Raw genomic sequence first — 21,980 nt, forward strand, 5'->3', positions numbered from 1 at the left:
TTTAGAGTACAGGCCTTCCACCTCCTTGGTTAAGTTTATTCCTAGGTATTTTATTATTTTTGGTGCAGTTGTAATTGCAACTGTTTTCTTAATTTCTCTTTCAGCTAGAATAGTGACATTTTAAAATTAAACTGTTATACCAGCCTTTCAAATATGCTCGGAAGAATCTAAAAACCAAAGATGACACCTATCCAAATCTATATATTGTTCAGTCATTAGTCATTCATTATCCTAACTTTCTGGGAAGAATATCTCCCAATAAGAAGGCTTTACTAAGGCTCATTGTATATTATTTATCGTATATTTTTCTTAAAGTCTTCTTGTTATGGAAGATAAAATAGGAGAAAATAACCCTAAAAAATGGAAATTTCACATTTTACTATTATATCAGTAAACAAAGATATTTTGACTGTGAACAAAGATCTATCTAATTTCCCTGTTTGTTTTTTCTGTCTCTGTTCTCTCTCTCTCTCTCTCTCTTTCTCTCTCCATGTATATATTTATGTTACTCTATTTAATTATCTGTCCACCCATTAATCCAAAAATTCTATTTTCTAGATTGCCTCAAAGTTATAGGTGCTCAGAGGGATACACACACACCCTTGAGAATTAGTAAACATAGTTTCATTTCATGATTGAAAATAATAAGTATTAAAATAATTTAGGTAATTGGGGCACCTGGATGGCTCAGTCAGTTAAGTGTTCGACTCTTGATTTCGGCTCAACTCATGATCTCATAGTTTGTGAGTTCGAGCCCTACATTGGTGTCTGTGCTGACAGTGTGGAGCCTGCTTGGGACTCTCTCCCTCTCCCTCTGTCTCTGCCCCTCCCCTGGTCGTTCTCTCTCTCTCTCTCTTTCAAAATTAATAAACATTAAAAAATAATTTAGGTAATAATAACGTTTACACTTTTCTTTTCAAGAAGATATTTTGTCAAATAGTAGACTGATGCCCATCTGGTGATTTCCACCTCCTTTTCTCCTCCTCCCTTCCCAGGGAGGTCATTCCTTAATTCAAGGGTGGCTAGCATGTACACTGGTTTATTTATTCTGACAATGAGATCTGGCTGCCATCTAGAGTGGCCTACCTCTAGTTGGTGCTAATGCTTATTTAGAATAACATGGCTAATATTGATCCTCAGGATACTGAAACAGCCCTAAATTAGGAGTCAGAAGATCCATGCTCTGGGCCTTTTTGCCACTGACTTGAGGTTATCACTTAATATCCTCGGGTCCTTGTCTGTAGAAGCAAAGTTTGGCCAAAGTCCCACCAGCTCTAATGTGTGAGTCCACAAGAGTGAACCCACTGCATTGTATTTGTTGAAGGTGCTGGGCCTGCCGCCAACCCACTTCATTCAGACAGCCTCCAGGAGACAGACATTTTTTGGTAAGTCCCTAGGTCTAAATCTCTTTCTCCCATTGTGATGATGAGCTTTTACAGACCTTGAAGATATCTTCCATACTCTAAACCCCATTTAGTTCTCTTCCCATGGCTCCATCCCAAAGGACAAGCTGTGATTGGGAGTTTCTGTTAGAAAAGTAAAAAGATGCTGAGAAGTGGTACCAGAAAGCATGATGGAGATAGGATGGGGCAGTCACATTGCAAAGGAGGTCTTGGCATAAAAATAACCAGGTTCCTGTTCAGAAAAATCAGCAGATCTTGAAAACTTGAAATATTATAATTGTGTCATCTCCTGTAAATTCTCCTTATGTCTGCAAGCAGTTTCCCCTTTCACACTATGTACTGTTCAGGGAAATCAAAGAGCAGAAGCTTCTTTTCCAAAAGAGTGGGAAATTTCTTTGTTATATAAATAATGGAGCATTTCTTTCCTGCTGAAATTCTCTTAAATCCCCATATCTTTACTATGCCAGGATCATTGAAACTTGGCTATGAAATGGGTAAATAAAGGTTGTCAGAACAGTTTGGCTGTGGGTATGTTGTGGCTTGCCAGTTATGTGGAGGACATATGCCTAATTGTTGGAATTAAGCCTCATCGATGGCCCCATGCTGTTTCCAGGCTCTGGATTTTCTGACCTTCTGCCTTTCTATTTGATTGGTGCTGTACAATGTGGACAGGTAGATCAATGATCTACCTCAGGTCCAACTGAGGCAGGGTTTCCAGGGCACTATGCACCACAAAGATGAACTCAGTCCCGTATCTAAAATCCGTTTAAAGAATCACAAGAACCTAAGGGATTCTTATGAAAAAAAAAAAAAAAAAAAAAAAAAAAAAAAAAAAAAAAAAAAAAAAAAAGAAAGCCATAGTGAAATGGAAGTTCAGCCACATGGAGCGAAGCCAGATGTGAGGGAAAAGGGACTCCACAATTAGGGGCTCTGCGCCATCTGGAATGACATTTCTGACCAGCCATTCTTGTCAGGTCAATTTACAGGCTTATATTGGCTGTGGAATCTCCATCACTCTTAGCCATCTCACATCTTATTTCCACCCAAGAGGGCCCCCCCAAAATTTGGGGGGGGATCCTCTACTTTCTTTAACTTGCCCCATCAACAAAAGAGTTAAAGATACCCTAATGGGGGATCCTTCTGGACTAAAATGTTTGTCATGTTAGTGATGAGTCATATACACTGGTTCAATCATGTGGGGGGTTAAAATGTAGTCTCCATCTGCACAATTTGGTAAAAAACCACTGCCACAGCTACAGGCTCCCTGGCCCCTTTTCCAGGACTCATTGGACTCTGTGATCCAGAAACTAAAATTTTAAGGCCTGGCAAGCAGACCTCATGATCTTGTTTCAGTGCCAAAGATGTCATCCTTTCTGATTGGTCAGTCCCATGCCACTCCAATGGTTAAATCGTTGAGATGTCACCTTGTAGTCAGAGCTTTGAAGACCTTCCCTTTGGGCATGATCAGTGTCCTGGTTGCTTTAGAACAGTGCCCATGCACTAACACTTCTTCTAGAGCAGTCTGATGGCTAGGTAGGAAGATCTGGCTGGCTTGTTTGTATAACTTATACATAGAGCAATGGAATTGGTCCTTTAACCCCAAATATATTTTTCCTATCCACCATATTTAATTCAGCCTTTTGGATTTCAAAGGATTTAGGGAAAGAAAAGTAGGGATATTGGTGTTCCCTGTGGCTAGATAAGACATTGTGGGAAGGGTCACGTCTTAAGCCCATAACACTGAAGTCAAAATTATAGTGGGGGGCACTAAAAGGAAAGTAATATAAGGCATGGTAAGAGGGTCTGGTTCATAGAGTACTGATTTTTACCATCAGCATTGAGGCTTTAAAATAATGATGTGTTTTTGGTGGTAACATCCACATATCTTCACTTCCTGCATAAGAAAGGGCTTTATTGGGAGCTGCATCCTCTTCAGTGTTTCCCAAACTTTATCTGATTATAAGAATCAGAGCTGGAGAGGAGAGCCTGGGTGGCTCAGTCCGTTGAGCATCTGACTCTTGATTTCTGCTCAGATCATGATCTCATGGTTCATGAGATTGAGCCCCACATGGGGCACTGTGCTGACAGCATGGGGTCTGCTTGGAATTCTCTCTTCCCTCTCTCTCTGTGTCCCCTTACACCCTAAAAATAAACTTAAAAAAGAAAAGAATCAGTTAGGAACTTGGCAAAAATGCTAATTCCCATTATCTTCCTATATAACCTATGATATAGCAGATTTGAGGTGGAACTCAAGAGTCAGTTTCTAACAACAGCTCTTTGTGATTCTTATGATAAAGTAAGTTGGAGAAACAATATGTTCACCTCAATTCTTGGCTCTCCCTTGCCCATATGTGGGCTGCCAAAAGCTCCTCAAACCCCAGCAACTTGTAGTTTATATGTTTGATTAGCAGAAAGTGATGTTGCCTCAAGGGTAGTAAGCTACTTAGATGCTCCAGGCTGCAAAAAGGAGATGGAGATAATAATTAAATATTGGGGAGTGTCAGAGCAATGAGAAAAACTTGAACAAGAAAAACAATTACATACTGACAACTTCATGAGCTGTTATTTTTATAAGCCTGTGAGCCTGATTCTTCGGTCATTTGTAAAAAGAGAAATATAAGATCAAATGGGAGTACTAGTGCCACAGTAAAAAAGGAAATGGGGTTTGAACAAAGGAAATGGGGTTTATATGAGTTCACAAGACCTATATACCCTGTGCAATGTCCCCAATTTATTTTTATGTCTGTAGATACACATGCCCACGTATGTGTATATACACATTTGTGGTTTCTTCTAGGAATTCAGTATGAGCAGATGTTCTTTTTGGGGACCCACAAATTGTATTGATTACAAAAGTAATAGAAGGGCTTCACTATACACCTTCCAGAATGCCCATCATGTGAACCCCACTGAGTTTTTGTGAGAATTCAGTTTAGTATGCAAAGTGTATGTATCTGTTCATGTCCATCCTTATGCAGATTTACAAGGTATGAGCAAAAGTGGTCTTTTCTGAACATGCACACCAGAGTATAGATATCCAGATGAGTGGCCTCACCTTCAAAGCACTGCACAGAGCATTTTTTTTTATGAAATTTATTGACAAATTGGTTTCCATACAACACCCAGTGCTCATCCCAAAAGGTGCCCTCCTCAATACCCATCACCCACCCGCCCCTCCCTCCCACCCCCCATCAACCCTCAGTTTGTTCTCAGTTTTTAACAGTCTCTTATGCTTTGGCTCTCTCCCACTCTAACGTCCTTTTTTTTTTTTTTTTTTTCCTTCCCCTCCCCCATGGGTTCCTGTTAAGTTTCTCAGGATCCACATAAGAGTGAAACCATATGGTATCTGTCTTTCTCTGTATGGCTTATTTCACTTAGCATCACACTCTCCAGTTCCATCCACGTTGCTACAAAAGGCCATATTTCATTTTTTGTCATTGCCACGTAGTATTCCATTGTGTATATAAACCACAATTTCTTTATCCATTCATCAGTTGATGGACATTTAGGCAGTCCAGGTGCACAGAGCATTTTAGGGAAACCTCTGGAGATGTCTTCAGGGCTTCTTTTCAGACATGACAAATACCTTTGGTAAGGGTGTTAATCAGTGAAAAATGACTGAAGAAAAGAGACTTCCAGACTGTGTCTTAAGCAACAAACCAAGTTTGGTGATTCCAATTTATGGACAAAATTTTGATGTGACTATAGAAAGTAATGCGATTTATTTGCTTGTGTGGCTTGTAAATGAGTTCTGAAAGCAGATGATTCTCCTACAATAACTTTCTTGTTATACTTTAGGCATATCCCAAATTCTCATTTTATTGGGCTAGTGAGAAAGGAGAGAGGGCATAGAAAATCCAAGAATAGACAACATCTTTTTCTGTTCAGAGCTGATGTTTTTGTCACTTTAGATTTATTATTATTGTATTATCATTATCATTATTATTTTACCTTGGTTAATGTTAAACCATTTAAGTCATTTGATTTGGGGAGGAGGAGGCAGGAAGGAGGCTCAGAACATACTGGATAGTAGGGAGTATTGTTTGTAAAGGTTAATTGCATTCACTGGATAATCTACATGTGGTTCTTTCTGTCTGACTGAGACTGAGGGCATGTTCGTGTGTATGGGAGGGGTATGGTATAGGACTGAGATAGAGCTGCAAAGACCATCCCAAGAAGCAGCATGGTTGAGTAAAAAGCTGTGATGTGACCAATGGATATTAACACCTGGAACTAAACACAGAATGTTGTATCTCCAAAGATTCCAAAGGTTTTCCTAAAAATATGACCAACAACAGGGGGAGAAAAAGATACCCAGATTCCAAGGATCTCACGATGGTGCTGAAAACCTACGATGCCAGCTTCCTGGACTTTCTCAGAAGATGTTTGGTGTGAGTTTGTCATGGTGTCTTTGCCTCTAGGTGTCCTCTTAAACACTGTACTTTCCCACTCATTTGCTGGTGAAAGTCTGGGACTGGGACACAGTTATAAAAATAATAATAAATACTGACCATAGAGCTTGAAGTCTATATAATGCTTTCCCTCATCAGACTGCTCTCTTCCCTTCCTGTGTGATTAGCAAGTAGATGATTTGCTTAATTTTGAGATGTGGAGTCTGAGGCTCAAACAGTGACTTGCCCTGGATTACAGTGTGTGGGTAGAACTTGCCTTCTTGGCCTCAAACTGCCGGGCAGCAAGGTGTAGGCAAGTTCCGAATACCTTTTGCTTCATGAACTGAAGTCAACCTCCTCTATGTTGTAACTGTTTACATACATACCCAGTGTATGTCTCTGGTTCCCTCCCTATTTCCCTAGGAAATAAAGCCTAAATCCTCTTTGTATTAAGGAATTAAGGAAGGTGTTATCTATAAACCATTTATTTTGTACAGCTTTTACAAACCTATATGCTTATTTTGACTCTGAGAAATTAGGTTCTGTACTTCAGTCAAGTCACAGTGAAAAAAAGACCAGTAAAAAAAGCACTCAGAGCAGTGCCTAATTTAGAAGGTATTTAGAACACGTTAGCTCTTGTCATTATTTTAAAAGAAGTTTTGCAAGTGTGTTTCCACTGAATGGCAAATAGATTAGCTGCATGATATTTGATAAGTCATTGTCTCTCTGTGGGCTTCAGTTTCCTTTTCTGTATAATACGGGTATTCCTAAGGTGCCTTCTAGTTATATCAGTCCTATAAGTGTTTAGCATTTTTAAAGACCATAGGTCTATGGCCTCTCATTCTTCCAGTGGGATGGAGTAGTTTTAGCAAAATACTCTTCTGGCATTTGTGCACTAGCTCAGCGGATAAGCCGTCAAGTACTTCTGAAGGTTGGAGGTCATGCTACTCATCTGTAGAATGGAGATAGAGAAGGATCCTGTACTCCATCATTATCTCCATGTCACCACCCACCGCCAGCTTCTTGCTGAGGCTATAAAATGAATGTGCTTTAACAAATGACAAAAACTCACTACTGAGACTGAGGTGAATTATCCATAAACCCCAGCCATCCAGAACACAGCTCAGAACCAAGAAAGAAATTATTTTCTTTTTTAGAGCAAAGGGCTGGCTGTTCACAACTTGCAAGGAGCAGTCACGCTAATGGGCCCATTATCTGATCATTCCTTTTTCTTTCCCTTCTTCTTCTTCTTCTTTTTACTAATTAGCAAATTTTTGGAATGAGAGACTAGAAGTTTTGAGTCAAATTTAAGAGAGGTAAATGTAAAGTCCTGTGGGGAGTTGTAGCTTAACAGCAGTTCATTTGAAAAAGAACTGGGAGATTGAGTTGTTTATGAGCGTGATGAGTCTACAATATTAATGCCATCTACCTGCAGTTAAAAGCTATCCCCAGCATGGTGGACACCAGTAAGACAATAGCTGGAATTTCCTATGCAGGAAGGTGGCAACCATATCATATGAGCAACACTTAGTAGCAATGTAAATGTTTTTGGATAGTTGGAGGATTGTAATATAAAATACAGGTGGGTTGTCCCATTCTCTATACAGTGGCCCCCCTTACCCGCGGTTTCACTTTCCGTGGTTTCAGTTACTCACAGTCAACCGTGGTCCAGACAGATGATCCTCCTTCTGACATCTCGTCAGAAGGTCATTGGTAGCCTAGCACTACATCACACTGCCTGTGTCATTCACCTCACTTCATCCCATCACATATGCATTTTATCATCTCACATCATAAGAAGGGTGAATATGACACTAGAAGATGTTTTGAGAGGAAGAGACCACATTTACATAATTTTTCTTATAGTATATTATTATACTTATTCTCTTTTATTATTAGTTATTGTTGTGAATCTCTTACTGTGCCTAATTTATAAATTAAGTTTTATCATAGGTATGTGTATAGGAAAACACATAGTATATACAGATGTTTGTGCTGTCCAGTTTCACGCATCCATTGGGGGTGGAATGTATTACCCTATGGAGAAGGGGGGGACTACTGTAATGTTAGTAGGTAGGATTAGAATCTGGGTCTGTTATTAGTGTGCAAGTTCCTGGGAAGTGTAAATTTAGCCTCAATTAAAATGAAGAATTTTTAAAGAATTAGTTTTATCAATACTGGAATAGCTAATTATGTGAGTAAGTGCTTTGTCACTAAAAATAAGAATAGCAAGATGAACCCATAACCAGCGAATAAATTGAATCAGTTATCAAAAATCTCCAAACAAATAAGAGTCCAGGACCAGATGGCTTCCCAGGAGAGTTCTACCAGATGTTTAAAGCAGAGATAATACTTATCCTTCTCAAGCTATTCCAAACAATAGAAAGGGAAGGAAAACTTCCAGACTCATTCTATGAAGCCAGTATTATTTTGATCACTAAACCAGACAGAGACCCAGTAAAAAAAGAGAACTACAGGCCAATATCCCTGATGAATATGGATGCCAAAATTCTCAATAAGATACTAGCAAATCGAATTCAACAGCATATAAAAAGAATTATTCACCATGATCAAGTGGGATTCATTCCTGGGATGCAGGGCTGGTTCAACATTCACAAATCAATCAACGTGATACATCACATTAATAAAAGAAAAGAGAAGAACCATATGATCCTGTCAATTGATGCAGAAAAAGCATTTGACAAAATTCAGCATCCTTTCTTAATAAAAACCCTTGAGAAAGTCGGGATAGAAGGAACATACTTAAACATCACAAGAGCCATTTATGAAAAGCCCACAGCTAACATCATCCTCACTGGTGAAAAACTGAGAGCTTTTTCCCTGAGATCAGGAACACGACAGGGATGCCCACTCTCATCGCTGTTGTTTAACATAGTGTTGGAAGTTCTAGCATCAGCAATCAGACAACAAAAGGAAATCAAAGGCATCAAAATTGGCAAAGATGAAGTCAAGCTTTCACTTTTTGCAGATGACATGATATTATACATGGAAAATCCGATAGACTCCACCAAAAGTCTGCTAGAACTGATACATGAATTCAGCAAAGTTGCAGGATACAAAATCAATGTACAGAAATCAGTTGCATTCTTATACACTAATAATGAAGAAACAGAAAGACAAATAAAGAAATTGATCCCATTCACAATTGCATCAAGAAGCATAAAATACCTAGGAATAAATCTAACCAAAGATGTAAAAGATCTGTATGCTGAAAACTATAGAAAGCTTATGAAGGAAATTGAAGATGTAAAGAAGTGGAAAAAACATTCCGTGCTCATGGGTTGGAAGAATAAATATTGTTAAAATGTCAATACTACCCAAAGCTATCTACACATTCAATGCAATCCCAATCAAAATTGCACCAGCATTCTTCTTGAAGCTAGAACAAGCAATCCTAAAATTCACATGGAACCACAAAAGGCCCTGAATAGCCAAAGTAATTTTGAAGAAGAAGGCCAAAGCAGGAGGCATCACAATCCCAGACTTTAGCCTCTACTACAAAGCTGTAATCATCAAGACAGCATGGTATTGGCACAAAAACAGACACATAGACCAATGGAATAGAATAGAAACCCCAGAACTAGACCCACAAAAGTATGGCCAACTAATCTTTGACAAAGCAGGAAAGAATATCCAATGGAAAAAAGACAGTCTCTTTAGCAAATGGTGCTGGGAAAACTGGACAGCAACATGCAGAAGAATGAAACTAGACCACTTTCTTACACCATTCACAAAAATAAACTCAAAATGGATAAAGGACCTGAATGTGAGACAGGAAACCATCAAAACCCTAGAGGAGAAAGCTGGAAAAGACCTCTCTGACTTCAGCCACAGCAATTTCTTACTTGACACATCCCCAAAGGCAAGGGAATTAAAAGCAAAAATGAACTATTGGGACCTCATGAAGATAAAAAGCTTCTGCACTGCAAAGGAAACAATCAACAAAACTAAAAGGCAACCAACAGAATGGGAAAAGATATTTGCAAATGACATATTGGACAAAGGGCTAGTATCCAAAATCTATAAAGAGCTCATCAAACTCCACACCCGAAAAACAAATAATCCAGTGAAGAAATGGGCAGAAAACATGAATAGACACTTCTCTAAAGAAGGCATCCAGATGGCCAACAGGCTCATGAAAAGATGCTCAACGTCACTCCTCATCAGGGAAATACAAATCAAAACCACCCTCAGACATCACCTCACACCAGTCAGAGTGGCCAAAATGAACAAATCAGGAGACTATAGATGCTGGAGAGGATGTGGAGAAACGGGAACCCTCTTGCACTGTTGGTGGGAATGCAAACTGGTGCAGCCACTCTGGAAAACAGTGTGGAGGTTCCTCAAAAAATTAAAAATAGACCTACCCTATGACCCAGCAGTAGCACTGCTAGGAATCTACCCAAGGGATACATACAGGAGTACTGATGCATAGGGGCACTTGTACCCCAATGTTTATAGCAGCACTCTCAACAATAGCCAAATTATGGAAAGAGCCTAAATGTCCATCAACTGATGAATGGATAAAGAAATTGTGGTTTATATACACAATGGAGTACTATGTAGCAATGAGAAAGAATGAAATCTGGCCCTTTGTAGCAACGTGGATGGAACTGGAGAGTGTTATGCTAAGTGAAATAAGCCATACAGAGAAAGACAGATACCATACATTTTCACTCTTATGTGGATCCTGAGAAACTTAACAGAAACCCATGGGGGAGGGGAAGGAAAAAAAAAAAGAGGTTAGAGTGGGAGAGAGCCAAAGTATAAGAGACTCTTAAAAACTGAGAACAAACTGAGGGTTGATGGGGGGTGGGAGGGAGGGGAGGGTAGGTGAGGGCATTGAAGATGGCATCTTTTGGGATGAGCACTGGGTGTTGTTTGGAAACCAATTTGACAATAAATTTCATATATTAAAAAAATAAATAAAGACAAGAATATTATAGCTAAAAAAAAAAAGTATAGCAAGATGATTCTGTGTTGAAGTTTCTGTCAGATGCCTTGTCACTGCATTGGAGGTTTGACTAGATTATACCCAAATCTCCTTATAAGCTTAATATTCTAGCATTCTATAATGTTCTGTGTGATAAAATTGAAGTCCCAAGTTTTGGGAATTGAAATTAAGCATCTCTTTGTTTTGATCTTAGTTTACTGAACCCTAAATCCCAAGCAGTTAAGATTTTCTATAATATTATAATATTTCTTTTGAGGGAATTTCCAGGAACTCTGGAAGATTTGGGCTCTCATATGTTCCCTGGTTTGTCATGCAAATTTCCTAAAAAGATTATTTTCATAGTTGTTTCCAGGTACTTTATATGTTGTTATCTTTGATATCTTTGATATCTATGATATCTTTGAGGTATAATGCAGCTTAGATTGGTTAAGAACGAACTATTTTTATTATACCTTATTGAGGTTGTCAGGGTCTTTTTAAATATTTTCAACATTAGAAAGGGAAGCAAAACAATAACCCATGCTGGGCTTTGTTGGTGTATAGATGGGAACCTTCTCTTCGCATGACCCCTGACCAGGCCCTCAAGCATGCTTGGATTCATGAGCCACGGAATTTCAAACCACGGTCCAGGCCCCAGACCCTGAGGAAACCCAGTCTCTGTTTCCCCTCTGAGGCTCGAAAGGAAAAGGTTCAAGGGCATCATCCCTTGGGCAAAAAAGGTACAGTCAGTCCTCTTCCTATAGTCCAGGGATCGGGTACCTCTGGAGGATTGTATGTCAATTTCTCTGACCTCCACCTTGGATAATTAGTCTGACTACATCACCAGGAGCCTGCCATTTCTCACTTTTGAGAATAACCTCTTTCAGGAGTCTTGCTTCTAGCTGGATTTGCCCCCCTTTTTGCCCTGTTATCATTAGGATTTTCCATTTTTCTCTGTCTTCAATTCTTTTCTTGTCCTTTCCTTTTCTTTGTGTCCTCCTCTGGCTTGCCTTTAATTAGCTTTTGAATTTTTATCAGACTGATTATGGCATTATGCAGATATATTTTATATGCAATATAGCCTCATGGTTATGTACATCATCCCTGGGGTCAGGTTGCCTGGGATTAATTCTGGTTCTACCCTTTACCAGGTGTAGGCCCTTGGGCAATTTAGTTAACTTCCCTGTGTCTCAGTTTCTTCATTTATGAGAATGAGAATAATGCCTATTCTCTATGGTTGTGAAAAGGCTCAAAGAAATTAATAAATGTAAAGTGCTTAGAATAATGCCTGACACAGAGAATGCTCTTTACAAATGAATTGTTTTTATACCATTACTACCAGGATTTTCCCAAAGTGATTTATGGTCTAATAGAATATAATTCACATTTGAACACTTGTTCCTTCTGTCTTCTCTCTCCTTTGGCAGAGGTGACCATCAAAGAAGAGACCATAGACAAAATAAAAGGTGGCACCACTAAGCAGGTTCAGAATTCAGGTGATCAGCAGGGCATTCTCCAGCACACATCTGAAGTTGTCCAGTTGCCTCAGCTAACAGAAGCTTCCAGAAAGCCAGAGGTAGTTGTTGGACCAGAGGACTCCAAAACCTCCCCAGGGCATCGAAGTAAAAACTCCTCATCCAAAAACATGAATATTTTACCACCTATTGTATGACCTTTGCTGAAGGTGTGTCCTGTTCCTTTCCACCAAGGATTTTTATTAGAGACAGCACTTATATTGTACAATATTACAGAGATTATTGTTTTTTAATGCATAAAGGTTTTTTTAAAAAAAAACTTTATTCATATGGCTAGTTAAGCATGATTCCTATTATGAGAGATGCGGGAGAATGTCCTTGCACCTACACTCCCTTCTTATGCCCTCAATCAGATAAAACAATGTATGTGTGGGGTGGGGGGGGGGTAAGTATTCAATGGTATAGTATCACTAATAGAACTCTAAATAAAAGAATTTTTTTTTCTTTTCCCCACAAGACAGCTAACCTGTTAGGACTCTTATTTGAAAATGAAAATGAAAAACTAGTTTGAATTCAGCTATTAACTAGTTTAAGCAACAAAGGACATCTATTGGCTTATGTAATTGGGGAATCAGGAGGTGTAAGTAACTGTAGTTTCAGGCACAGCAGAATCTAAAAGTTCAGACAAGGTCATAGGGCTCAGACTCCCTCATCACCTATTAGTTTTGCTTCTTTTTGTGGTTTTCATTCTAAAGACAAGCTCTGCCAAGATGTTAAAGTAACCACCATTATCCAGTAAAAAGATGCAGTGCTGGCAGGAAAATCTCAGAAATTATTGGATTTGAACCAAGCACTATGTCTGAGATATTGGGATCCTGTGGTTGGCCAGCCTGGGTCACAAGCCTATACTGTGATGGTGGTAGCACCATGACTGATGCCTCTCTTGGACTGTGGAGTAGGGGACAGAATATTTCCCAAAGGAAGGGAAGTCGAGTAAATAACAGGATATGTTCATTCATCCAGCATCCTCAAAATCTAATCAGGTTCTTTTGGTTTACTAGTCCTTATCTACATGAATACATAATCTCTATATGATTGTAATTATAGAACAGATACAATTTTACAAGAAACTTAATATCATAACCTCATAAACAACATAGAAAATATACCTGACTTTATAGTTTTCCTTTTAATCACTGTGTCATATTCCATGAAGGGAGACACCTTTTACCCAGGAAAGGTGAAACAGAATGAGAATAGCAGAGGGTCAAAAGGAAATAGGAAAGATAAATATTCCAGGGGTTGACAGAATTGAGTAGAGCCCCCAAGAGGTGGAATTAATACAGAAATTAGGAACCAAAGGAGACAGTTTCTAGCAAGATCAAAAATATAAAATTTCACAGAAAGTTGAGGGTAAGAACAGAAAATGCCTTAGGTGGGAGAAATGTCCTAACAGGTGACTTGTCCCAGGTCCTATAGCCAGAAAAGTATAGACATGGCAATAGAACTCAGGTCTTCTGGACCTTTTTTGACACCAACCATGAATAAAATTGAGGAAGACCATTGTTCTACAGAGATAGGAGAAGAAGCCAAGTCCTCCATATCATAATGAGAATGATTCAGGTTGAATAGAAGATACTTTGTGATTTGCATGGTTATAAAGGCTAAATAGTCTTATTCTTAGGGAACATTTTAAGGCCAGAGATCTGCAAGTTGTAGCACAGACAGGATACATAGAAACACCTTAGCAGGCCTCTCAGTCCAGCACTATTTTTCTTCTTGTTATCCATCTGATTATTTTTTAATTCCTGAAATTTCTTGACCTTATTGTCCATTGGATCCCAAGGAAACCAAACACCTGGAGTCCTTTCATTGTAATCTTTTTAATTTTGTGTCCTTGCTTGCATGGACGGGAAAATCTGCAAAATCCAGTGACTAGCATAAGATGACGTGTCTTTGATGTGAGTGGTATGATAGGGCTCTGTAAGGATATGGAGAGGAGAGCTGTGGAAGTAAGAAGGGATGGGGAGAAGGGAAAGCAGTGGGTGGGTGCCGATCACAGGTTCACCATCAGCCAGTCCAGCAGCTGCAGCCGTGTAACATTTCCCACCGCCTCGTCCAGCTGTCGCTCCTTCTCGTAGCGCAGCACCGACTGCAGGACCTCACCTACACTACGTCCTTTGTCCACAGCAGCAGCCGAGAGCTGAAGTAGCTGTGGAAAGGAAAGAAAGCAGTAGTGTAAGGACAGAGCATCCCAGGGCAGACCAGAAAGGGCCTGAGAAGGCTAGAACAAAGAGGCTGGGCAGAACTTGGAAAACTTCGGAAGAAGGGGCTCCGATTAGATGCTGAGAAGACTTCCATAATTGGAAAGAAGAGATGTTAGCATCCACCTGTACATCATATGGAAAGTATGATCTCCCACTAAGACTAAATCTTGCTTCCTCCAGTAGGTATTTGGTCAAGAGTGATCTTGTTTTCTAAGACTTTTAAAGTTCTTAAGCTCACTGTAATATCATAAAACAGTCCTCCACCATTGTCCTAAGACCGACAAGGGCAGGGGTGAAATAACCAGAGGACAAACGGACATGTTGCTTTCCATGCCCCACAGAACAGAGAGCCTAGAATGCTAGAGCACAAGAGCAACTCAGAGATCCATTCAACCCTCATGAAGACATGGCTCAGAGAGGTGGTGAGACTTGTCAGTAATACAGTGCTAGAAATTAGCAGAAGCAACATGCATATCCAGATCTCTGAACCCCATGTTCCTCTCTCTTTCCAAGCTCGAAATGAGAAAAATTAGCCAAAGCAATAATTCTGACCATATGAACACAGTACATCACCATTCATCTAAAGTAACCAGAGTTTTGGGCACCTGGGTGGCTCAGTTGGTTAAGTGTCTGACTCTTGGTTTCGGTTCAGGTCATGATCTCACACGGCTTCTTCAAGGGTTCGAGCCCTGAATTGGGTTCTGTGCTGGGAGGGTGGTGCTTGCTTGGGAGTCTCTCTCTGCCCCTCCCCCACTTGCACTGTTTCTGTCAAATAAAAACAACCAGATTTTTATTTTGTGTATTCTGCATCTGACTCTCTGAGAAAGAGTTAAAAGGAAAATAAATAGGCCAAGTATCAGGAGCTTTTCCAAAGGGGGAAATTTCCATGAGAGAGAATAAAGTAACATATGGATATTCTTAAAACAAATGGAAGGACCAAGTCAACAAAGAGAAGATATAATTTTAGAAAAACATAAAATCCAAATGAAAACTTGTCAGATGGGCTAAATTGAATGAAGATGAGAGAGAAAAGTTAGTTAACTTAAAGATGGATTCACAGAAATAAACTGCATTGAACAACGTAAGAAATTGACTAAACTTTCTTCAATAAAACCTCTTTGAAAAAAATAAAGTGAGCTCAGGGACCTGTGGAATAATGCCAAAGGCCTTGCTTTTATGTCATTAGAGTTCCAAGAGAGGAATAAAGAGTTTGCAGAAAAAATGCTGCAAGAAACAATGGATGAAAGTTTCCCCAACTTGCCAAGAGATATAACTGACAAATTCAAAAAGCTCAGTGAGCCTAAAATAAGATAAACCTAATGAAATTCACTTTAGGACCTGTCAAAATCAAATTGCTGAAAATTAAAGAAAAATCTGAAAGCAGTCAGAGAAAATGCTGAATTATTTTTAAAAGAATAATTCAAATGACAGCATATTTTGGTCAAAAACCAAAAATGTCACGGGGCGCCTGGGTGGCGCAGTCGGTTAAGCGTCCGACTTCAGCCAGGTCACGATCTCGCGGTCCGTGAGTTCGAGCCCCGTGTCAGGCTCTGGGCTGATGGCTCGGAGCCTGGAGCCTGTTTCTGATTCTGTGTCTCCCTCTCTCTCTGCCCCTCCCCTGTTCATGCTCTGTCTCTCTCTGTCCCAAAAATAAATAAAAAACGTTGAAAAAAAAAAAAACCAAAAATGTCAGAAGGAAATAGCACAACACTTTTAAGCACTAAAAAGAACTGCCAAATCAGAATCCTGTATCAAAAATTATACATCAGGAATAAGGTAAAAAATGTTTATTTATTTATTTGAGAGAGACAGAGTGCACACAAGCCAGGGAGGGACAGAGAGAAAGGGAGGGAGAGAGAGAGAGAATCCCAAGCAGGCTCCATGCTGGCAGTGTAAAGCCTGATGTGGGGCTTGATCCCACGAACTGTGAGATCATGACCTGTGCTGACAGCTGAGCCTGGAGCCTGCTTTGGTTCTGTGTCTCGCTCTCTCTCTGTCCCTCCCCTGCTTGCACTGTCTCTCTTTCTCAAAAATAAATAAAACATTTTTTAAAAACTTAAAAAAAAAAGCACAAAAGAAGTCATGGCCAGAAATTGTGTTCTAATTCTTCAGGCAAAAGGAAAATTATGTCAGAAGGAAACTGGGAACATCAGGAATGAATGATGAACAACAGAAACAGTAAAAATCTCAATAATAAATTTTCTCTGTTCTTTAAAATACTGGCATACCTTGAAGATATTGTGGGTTCAGTTCAAGACCACCATAATAAAGTGATATCACACTTTATATAAAGTCAATTTTTTTATCACAATAAAGTGAGTCAAACCAAAAAAATATAATAGTATGTTTACACTATTGTTTACACTATACTAATAGTTACACTATATGTTTACACTATACTAATAGTATAATAGTGCATATAATAGTATGTTTACACTATTAAGTGTGCAACAGCATATGTCCAGAAAACAATGTACATAATTAAAAAATACTTTATTGCTAAAAAATGTCAACCATTATTTGAGTTTTCAGTGAATTTTTATCACTGATTACAGATCATCATAACAAATATAATAGTGAAAAAGTTTGAAATATTTTGAGAATTACCCAAATGAGACACAGACACACAGAGTGAGCAAATACTGCTGGAAAATGGCACCAACAGACTTGCGAGATATAGGGTTGCTACAAACCTTTGAATTTGTGAAAAATGCAATACCTGCAAAGCACAATAAAAGTGAGGCACAATAAAATGAGGTGTGACTTTATTTTTTATAATTGAAAGCAAAAATAACATTGTCTAATGATTTTTCTAATATATGTAGATTACATTAAATAACTACAACGTAAGGGAGAAGGTAATGAGACCTATAAAGTAGTAAGATTTCTACACCACAGTTTAAGTGGCAACTATTGATTCTACATAGACTCTAAAAAGTATGTATATTGTAATCCTTAGGGAAATTACTTAAAAAACAACACAGAGATATAGTCAAAAACACAATAAATTAAAACAGAATACTAAAAAAAAAAAATTAAATAATCCAAAAGGTGGCAACAAATGGGGGAAGAGGAGGTAAATTAGAACAGTTGACCCAAATCCAAACATATCAATAATTAGGCTAAATGTAAATGATGTAAACATACCAACTGTCAGAATGGATTAAAAAAAACATGACTAGACTATATGTTACCTACAAAAAAGAAAAAACCTCTTCAAATGATATAGGTAAGTTAAAAGTAAAAATATTGAAAAAAATGTATCATTGAAACATCAATTGAAAAAAAGTTAGAACCTCAACATTTATGGACAAGTGATTTTTTAAAAAGGGGAAAGATAATTCATAAGGGCCAGCTCTCCATTTGTCTTTTCAACAAATGATACTGAGACAACTCATATCCACATGCAACAGGTGAATTTCAATGCCTTCCTCATACTATACACAAAAATGAACTCAATGTGGATCACAGACCAAAATATAAGAGCTGAAATTATCCAAGAAAACAAAGGAGAAAATCTTCATGGCTGGGTTAGGTCAGGGTTTCTCAATCTGGTCCTATTTACGTGATGGGCCAGGTAATTCTGTGTTGTGGGCTGTACTGTGCATTCTAGGATGTTTAGCAGCATCCCTGGCCTCTTCCACTAGACCCAAGTAGCAACTCCCTCTCAGCTGATGACACAACAAAATATATCTCTAGATACTGCCAAATGTCCCCTGGGGGCAAAACTGCTTCCAGTTGAGAACCACTGGGGTAGGCAAGGATTTATTAGATATAACATCAAAAAGCACAAGCAATATGTTTTCACTCTTATGTGGATCCTGAGAAACTTAACAGAAGACCATGGAGGAGGGGAAGGAAAAAAAAAGTTAGAGAGGGAGGGAGTCAAACCATAAGAGACTCTTAAAAACTGAGAATAAACTGAGGGTTGATAGGGGGTGGGAGGGAGGGGAAAGTGGGTGATGGGCATTGAGGAGGGCACCTTTTGGGATGAGCACTGGGTGTTGTATGGAAACCAATTTGACAATAAATTTCTATTAAAAAAACACAAGCAATAAAGGCAAAAAATAAATTAGATTTTATAATTGAAAACTTTTGCTCTTCAAAAGACTCCATTGAGTAAGAAGACAAACTGTAGACTGAGAGAAAATATGTGCAAATCATTTATATCTGACAAAGGACTTTATCCAGAATATATAAGGAATTCTTATAACTTGGTTAAGAAGAAACCAACCCAGTCAAAATATGGGCAAAAGAGGGGCACCTTGGTGGCTCAGTTGGTTAAGTGTCCGACTTCAGCTCAGGTTATGATCTCACGGTTCATGAGTTCAAGCCCTGCATCAGGCTCTGTGCTGACAGCTCAGAGCCTGCTTAGAATTCTCTGTCTCCCTCTCTCTCTGCCCCTCCCCTGCTTGTGCTCTCTAAAATAGATAAACATTAACAAAAATATATGGGTAAAAGATTCGTGCAGACAACTCACCAAAAAATATATATGAATGGTTAATGAGCACATAAAATGATGTTTATCAAATTAAATCTACAGTGAAATACCATTATAACAACTATAAAAAAATAATGTTGACAAAAATATGGAGAAACTGAAACCCACATACACCGCTGGTGGGAATGTAAAATGGTACAGCTACCTTGGAAAACATGTAGCAATCCCACTCCTTGTTACCCAAGAGAAATGAGAACATGTGTCCACACAAAGACTTGTATGTGAGTATTCATAATAGCATTATTCATAATAGCAAAAAAGTGAAAATAATCCAAATTTCCAGTAGCTAATGAATGGATAAACAAAATGCATTATATATCCATTTCATGAAATTCAGCAATAAAGAGAAATGAACTACTGATACATACTACAACATGGATAAACCTCAAAAATATTATGCTTAGTGTGTGTAGTCTTTTACAGATGTAAAAGACTGCATATTTTGTGGCTCGATTATAGAAAATGAAAGAAAGGTAAACCTATGATGATGGAAACATAAATGGTTACATGTGGCTGGGGGACAGAAACAGAAATGTACCCTAGAAAGTTCTGAGATAGAGAAGTAAGGAGTTCCTAGACTTATCAGATATTAAAACACATTACTGAATAGCAGTAATTAAAACAATATGCTAGTAAAATACTAGGAATGGACAATTCAATGTAACAGAACAGAACATTCAAGAAAAGAACAACCTGTAGCATCTAGAAAAAAATAAGAGATTGCATTCCTACCTCAGACCTTATGTACAAATGAATTAAAAATGGATCAAAATCTTAAATATTTTTTTTTCCAACGCTTATTTATTTTTGGGACAGAGAGAGACAGAGCATGAAGGGGGGAGGGGCAGAGAGAGAGGGAGACACAGAATCGGAAACAGGCTCCAGGCTCCGAGCCATCAGCCCAGAGCCTGACGCGGGGCTGGAACTCACGGACCGTGAGATCGTGACCTGGCTGAAGTCGGACGCTTAACCGACTGCGCCACCCAGGCGCCCCAAAAATCTTAAATATTTTTAAAAATCATAAAAGTACCAGAGAAAAACATTGGTAATTTTTGTTAACATCCTGTAGTGAGCATGTTTTCCAAAATATGACATGAAACTCAGAAACAAAATTTTAAAATGCCTTATATTTGACTACATAAACATTTAAAAAATTTTATATGGCAAAACAAACTAAAACAAAACAAAAACACCAATCAAAAGACAAGTGACAAAAAATGTATTTAATATCATAAAGGCTAATCTTCTTGCATATATAAAACTCTTATAGGTCAATAAGAAAGGGAGTAGCAGCCCAGTAGAAAAATGGGCAGAGGTTATGAACAAAATTCATCCATGAAAAAGGAAATTCAAGTGGCTCTCAAATTTTTCTAATGAGAAAAGTGCAAAGCAAGGCAACATTTGGCAAAGATGAGAAGTTTGGCACTTACTATTGGTTAAAGCATGGGAAATGGGCACTCTCATATTGTTTTAATAGGAGTGCAAATTGGTACAAGCTCTATAGAAGGCAATTTGGAAATATATATCTAATATACAAATACATTTCTCTGAGACATCTTGAAATTCCTTTCCTAGGTATTTAGCACATACAGATACATTTGAATATGTTTAGCATTATTTTTGGACAAAATATTAGCAACTGAAATGTCCATATATAGGAGAGTGGTTAAATGTCCTTATACAATAATATATAGCCACTAAGAAGAATGTGGCAGGTAATATGTTGTGGAAGAGAATATATATATATATATATATATATATTGACTTAAGGAAAAGATATATACCTATAAGCATTTGCTTGTATATGCATATGTATTTCTGGAAGGATAAAGAAGAAATTAATCAGAAAGGTTTTCTCCAGGGAGGGCAATGGGTTGGGAGATAAGGATAGAAAAAAATCCTTAATTTCACTGTGCCTTTTGTGACTTTGGATGTAGTACTATACACATATTATCTATTCAAATATGGATACAAATTTGTTTAAAGAAATTGGGTTCATGGGCATCACAGTGTTACAGCATTAGCATGGGAGTATTTCCATATCTCCCCTTCTGCCAAAAAAAAATCTCAAATAATTTTCAGGTAGTTTCTTTGATGTATACTTCATCCAACTCTTACTAAAAATATACTGATATTCAATGCAAACCTACTTATTAGTTGAGATTTGGACATGCTGTTGCCCATCCTTTCCATTCTTTCCCTTTAATAAAATAGATGATCATCTTTATCTTTACACTGGGCAAAGATGTATGTATGTGTGTATGTGTTTGTGTGTATAAGAGGAATGCAAGTATGTTGCCTTCATTTTAATTAAGTATATTACAGACATTCTAATCTAAAATAATATAAAACCAGAATGTGTTATGTATGTTATGTATAATGGGTTTGACTTACAATATGGCTATAGAACAAAAGCATTTCACATATCATACACATGAAACCTATGCTCCTTTTTAGATTTTCTTCTTCAGTCTAAAGCTTTTGTGAATATAGGCCCCTCTACTAATTGTTGTGTATCAAAATAGTTGTCTTTTACAGACTGGAAAAACTGTAAAGAGACAGAACCTGCCAAGAACTCTTAGGGATATATCTAGGATTGGAACCCCATGTTATATCCTCTAGCCCAAACTTAAATGTACACACATATGACCTGGGGATTTTGCTGAAATTGAGTTTCTAATTCAGTAGGGCAAGAGTATAGCCTGAGATTCTGTACTTATAACAAGCTCCCAGGTGATGCCATTGCTGTTGGTCCATAGACACACTTTAGTTCCAAGTTTATAAATCACAGAGTTTCTTACATAGTATAGCCTCTTCTGTATGTTATACAATCCTGTGTCTTTTCAGTAATCAGATAAACGAAGTAACCCAGTTACAAGGGTTACCAATACCACTTATTCTTCCATATCCTCTGGTTTCTATGAGGATGAATTATTTTTATAAATAATTCCAACCTCTTGTGCCATGCTTACTACTTACTTGGTGCTAT

At 38.2% G+C, this 21,980-nt stretch overlaps 2 protein-coding genes across 2 annotated transcripts in view; one reads left to right on the forward strand and one right to left on the reverse strand.

The window, feature by feature from the left end:
* Nucleotides 1–12,497, forward strand: part of DYRK4 (dual specificity tyrosine phosphorylation regulated kinase 4) — a 52,797-nt gene extending 40,300 nt beyond the window's left edge. Inside the window, exons 12-15 of the mRNA XM_047067287.1 lie at nt 1,325–1,385; nt 5,665–5,794; nt 11,313–11,488; nt 12,176–12,497. Coding sequence (XP_046923243.1) covers nt 1,325–1,385; nt 5,665–5,794; nt 11,313–11,488; nt 12,176–12,420 — 612 coding nt within the window. The 3' untranslated portion in view covers nt 12,421–12,497. The remainder of the gene's footprint in view (nt 1–1,324; nt 1,386–5,664; nt 5,795–11,312; nt 11,489–12,175) is intronic.
* Nucleotides 12,413–21,980, reverse strand: part of AKAP3 (A-kinase anchoring protein 3) — a 50,221-nt gene continuing 40,653 nt past the window's right edge. The window contains exon 6 of the mRNA XM_047067286.1: nt 12,413–14,435. Within this exon, the coding sequence (XP_046923242.1) occupies nt 14,280–14,435 (156 nt within the window). The 3' untranslated portion in view covers nt 12,413–14,279. The remainder of the gene's footprint in view (nt 14,436–21,980) is intronic.

Source organism: Lynx rufus, unplaced genomic scaffold, assembly GCF_022079265.1.
Source record: "Lynx rufus isolate CCGP_SWC_20201006 ecotype Redwood Valley unplaced genomic scaffold, mLynRuf1.p SCAF_7, whole genome shotgun sequence".
NCBI classification, from domain to species: domain Eukaryota; kingdom Metazoa; phylum Chordata; class Mammalia; order Carnivora; family Felidae; genus Lynx; species Lynx rufus.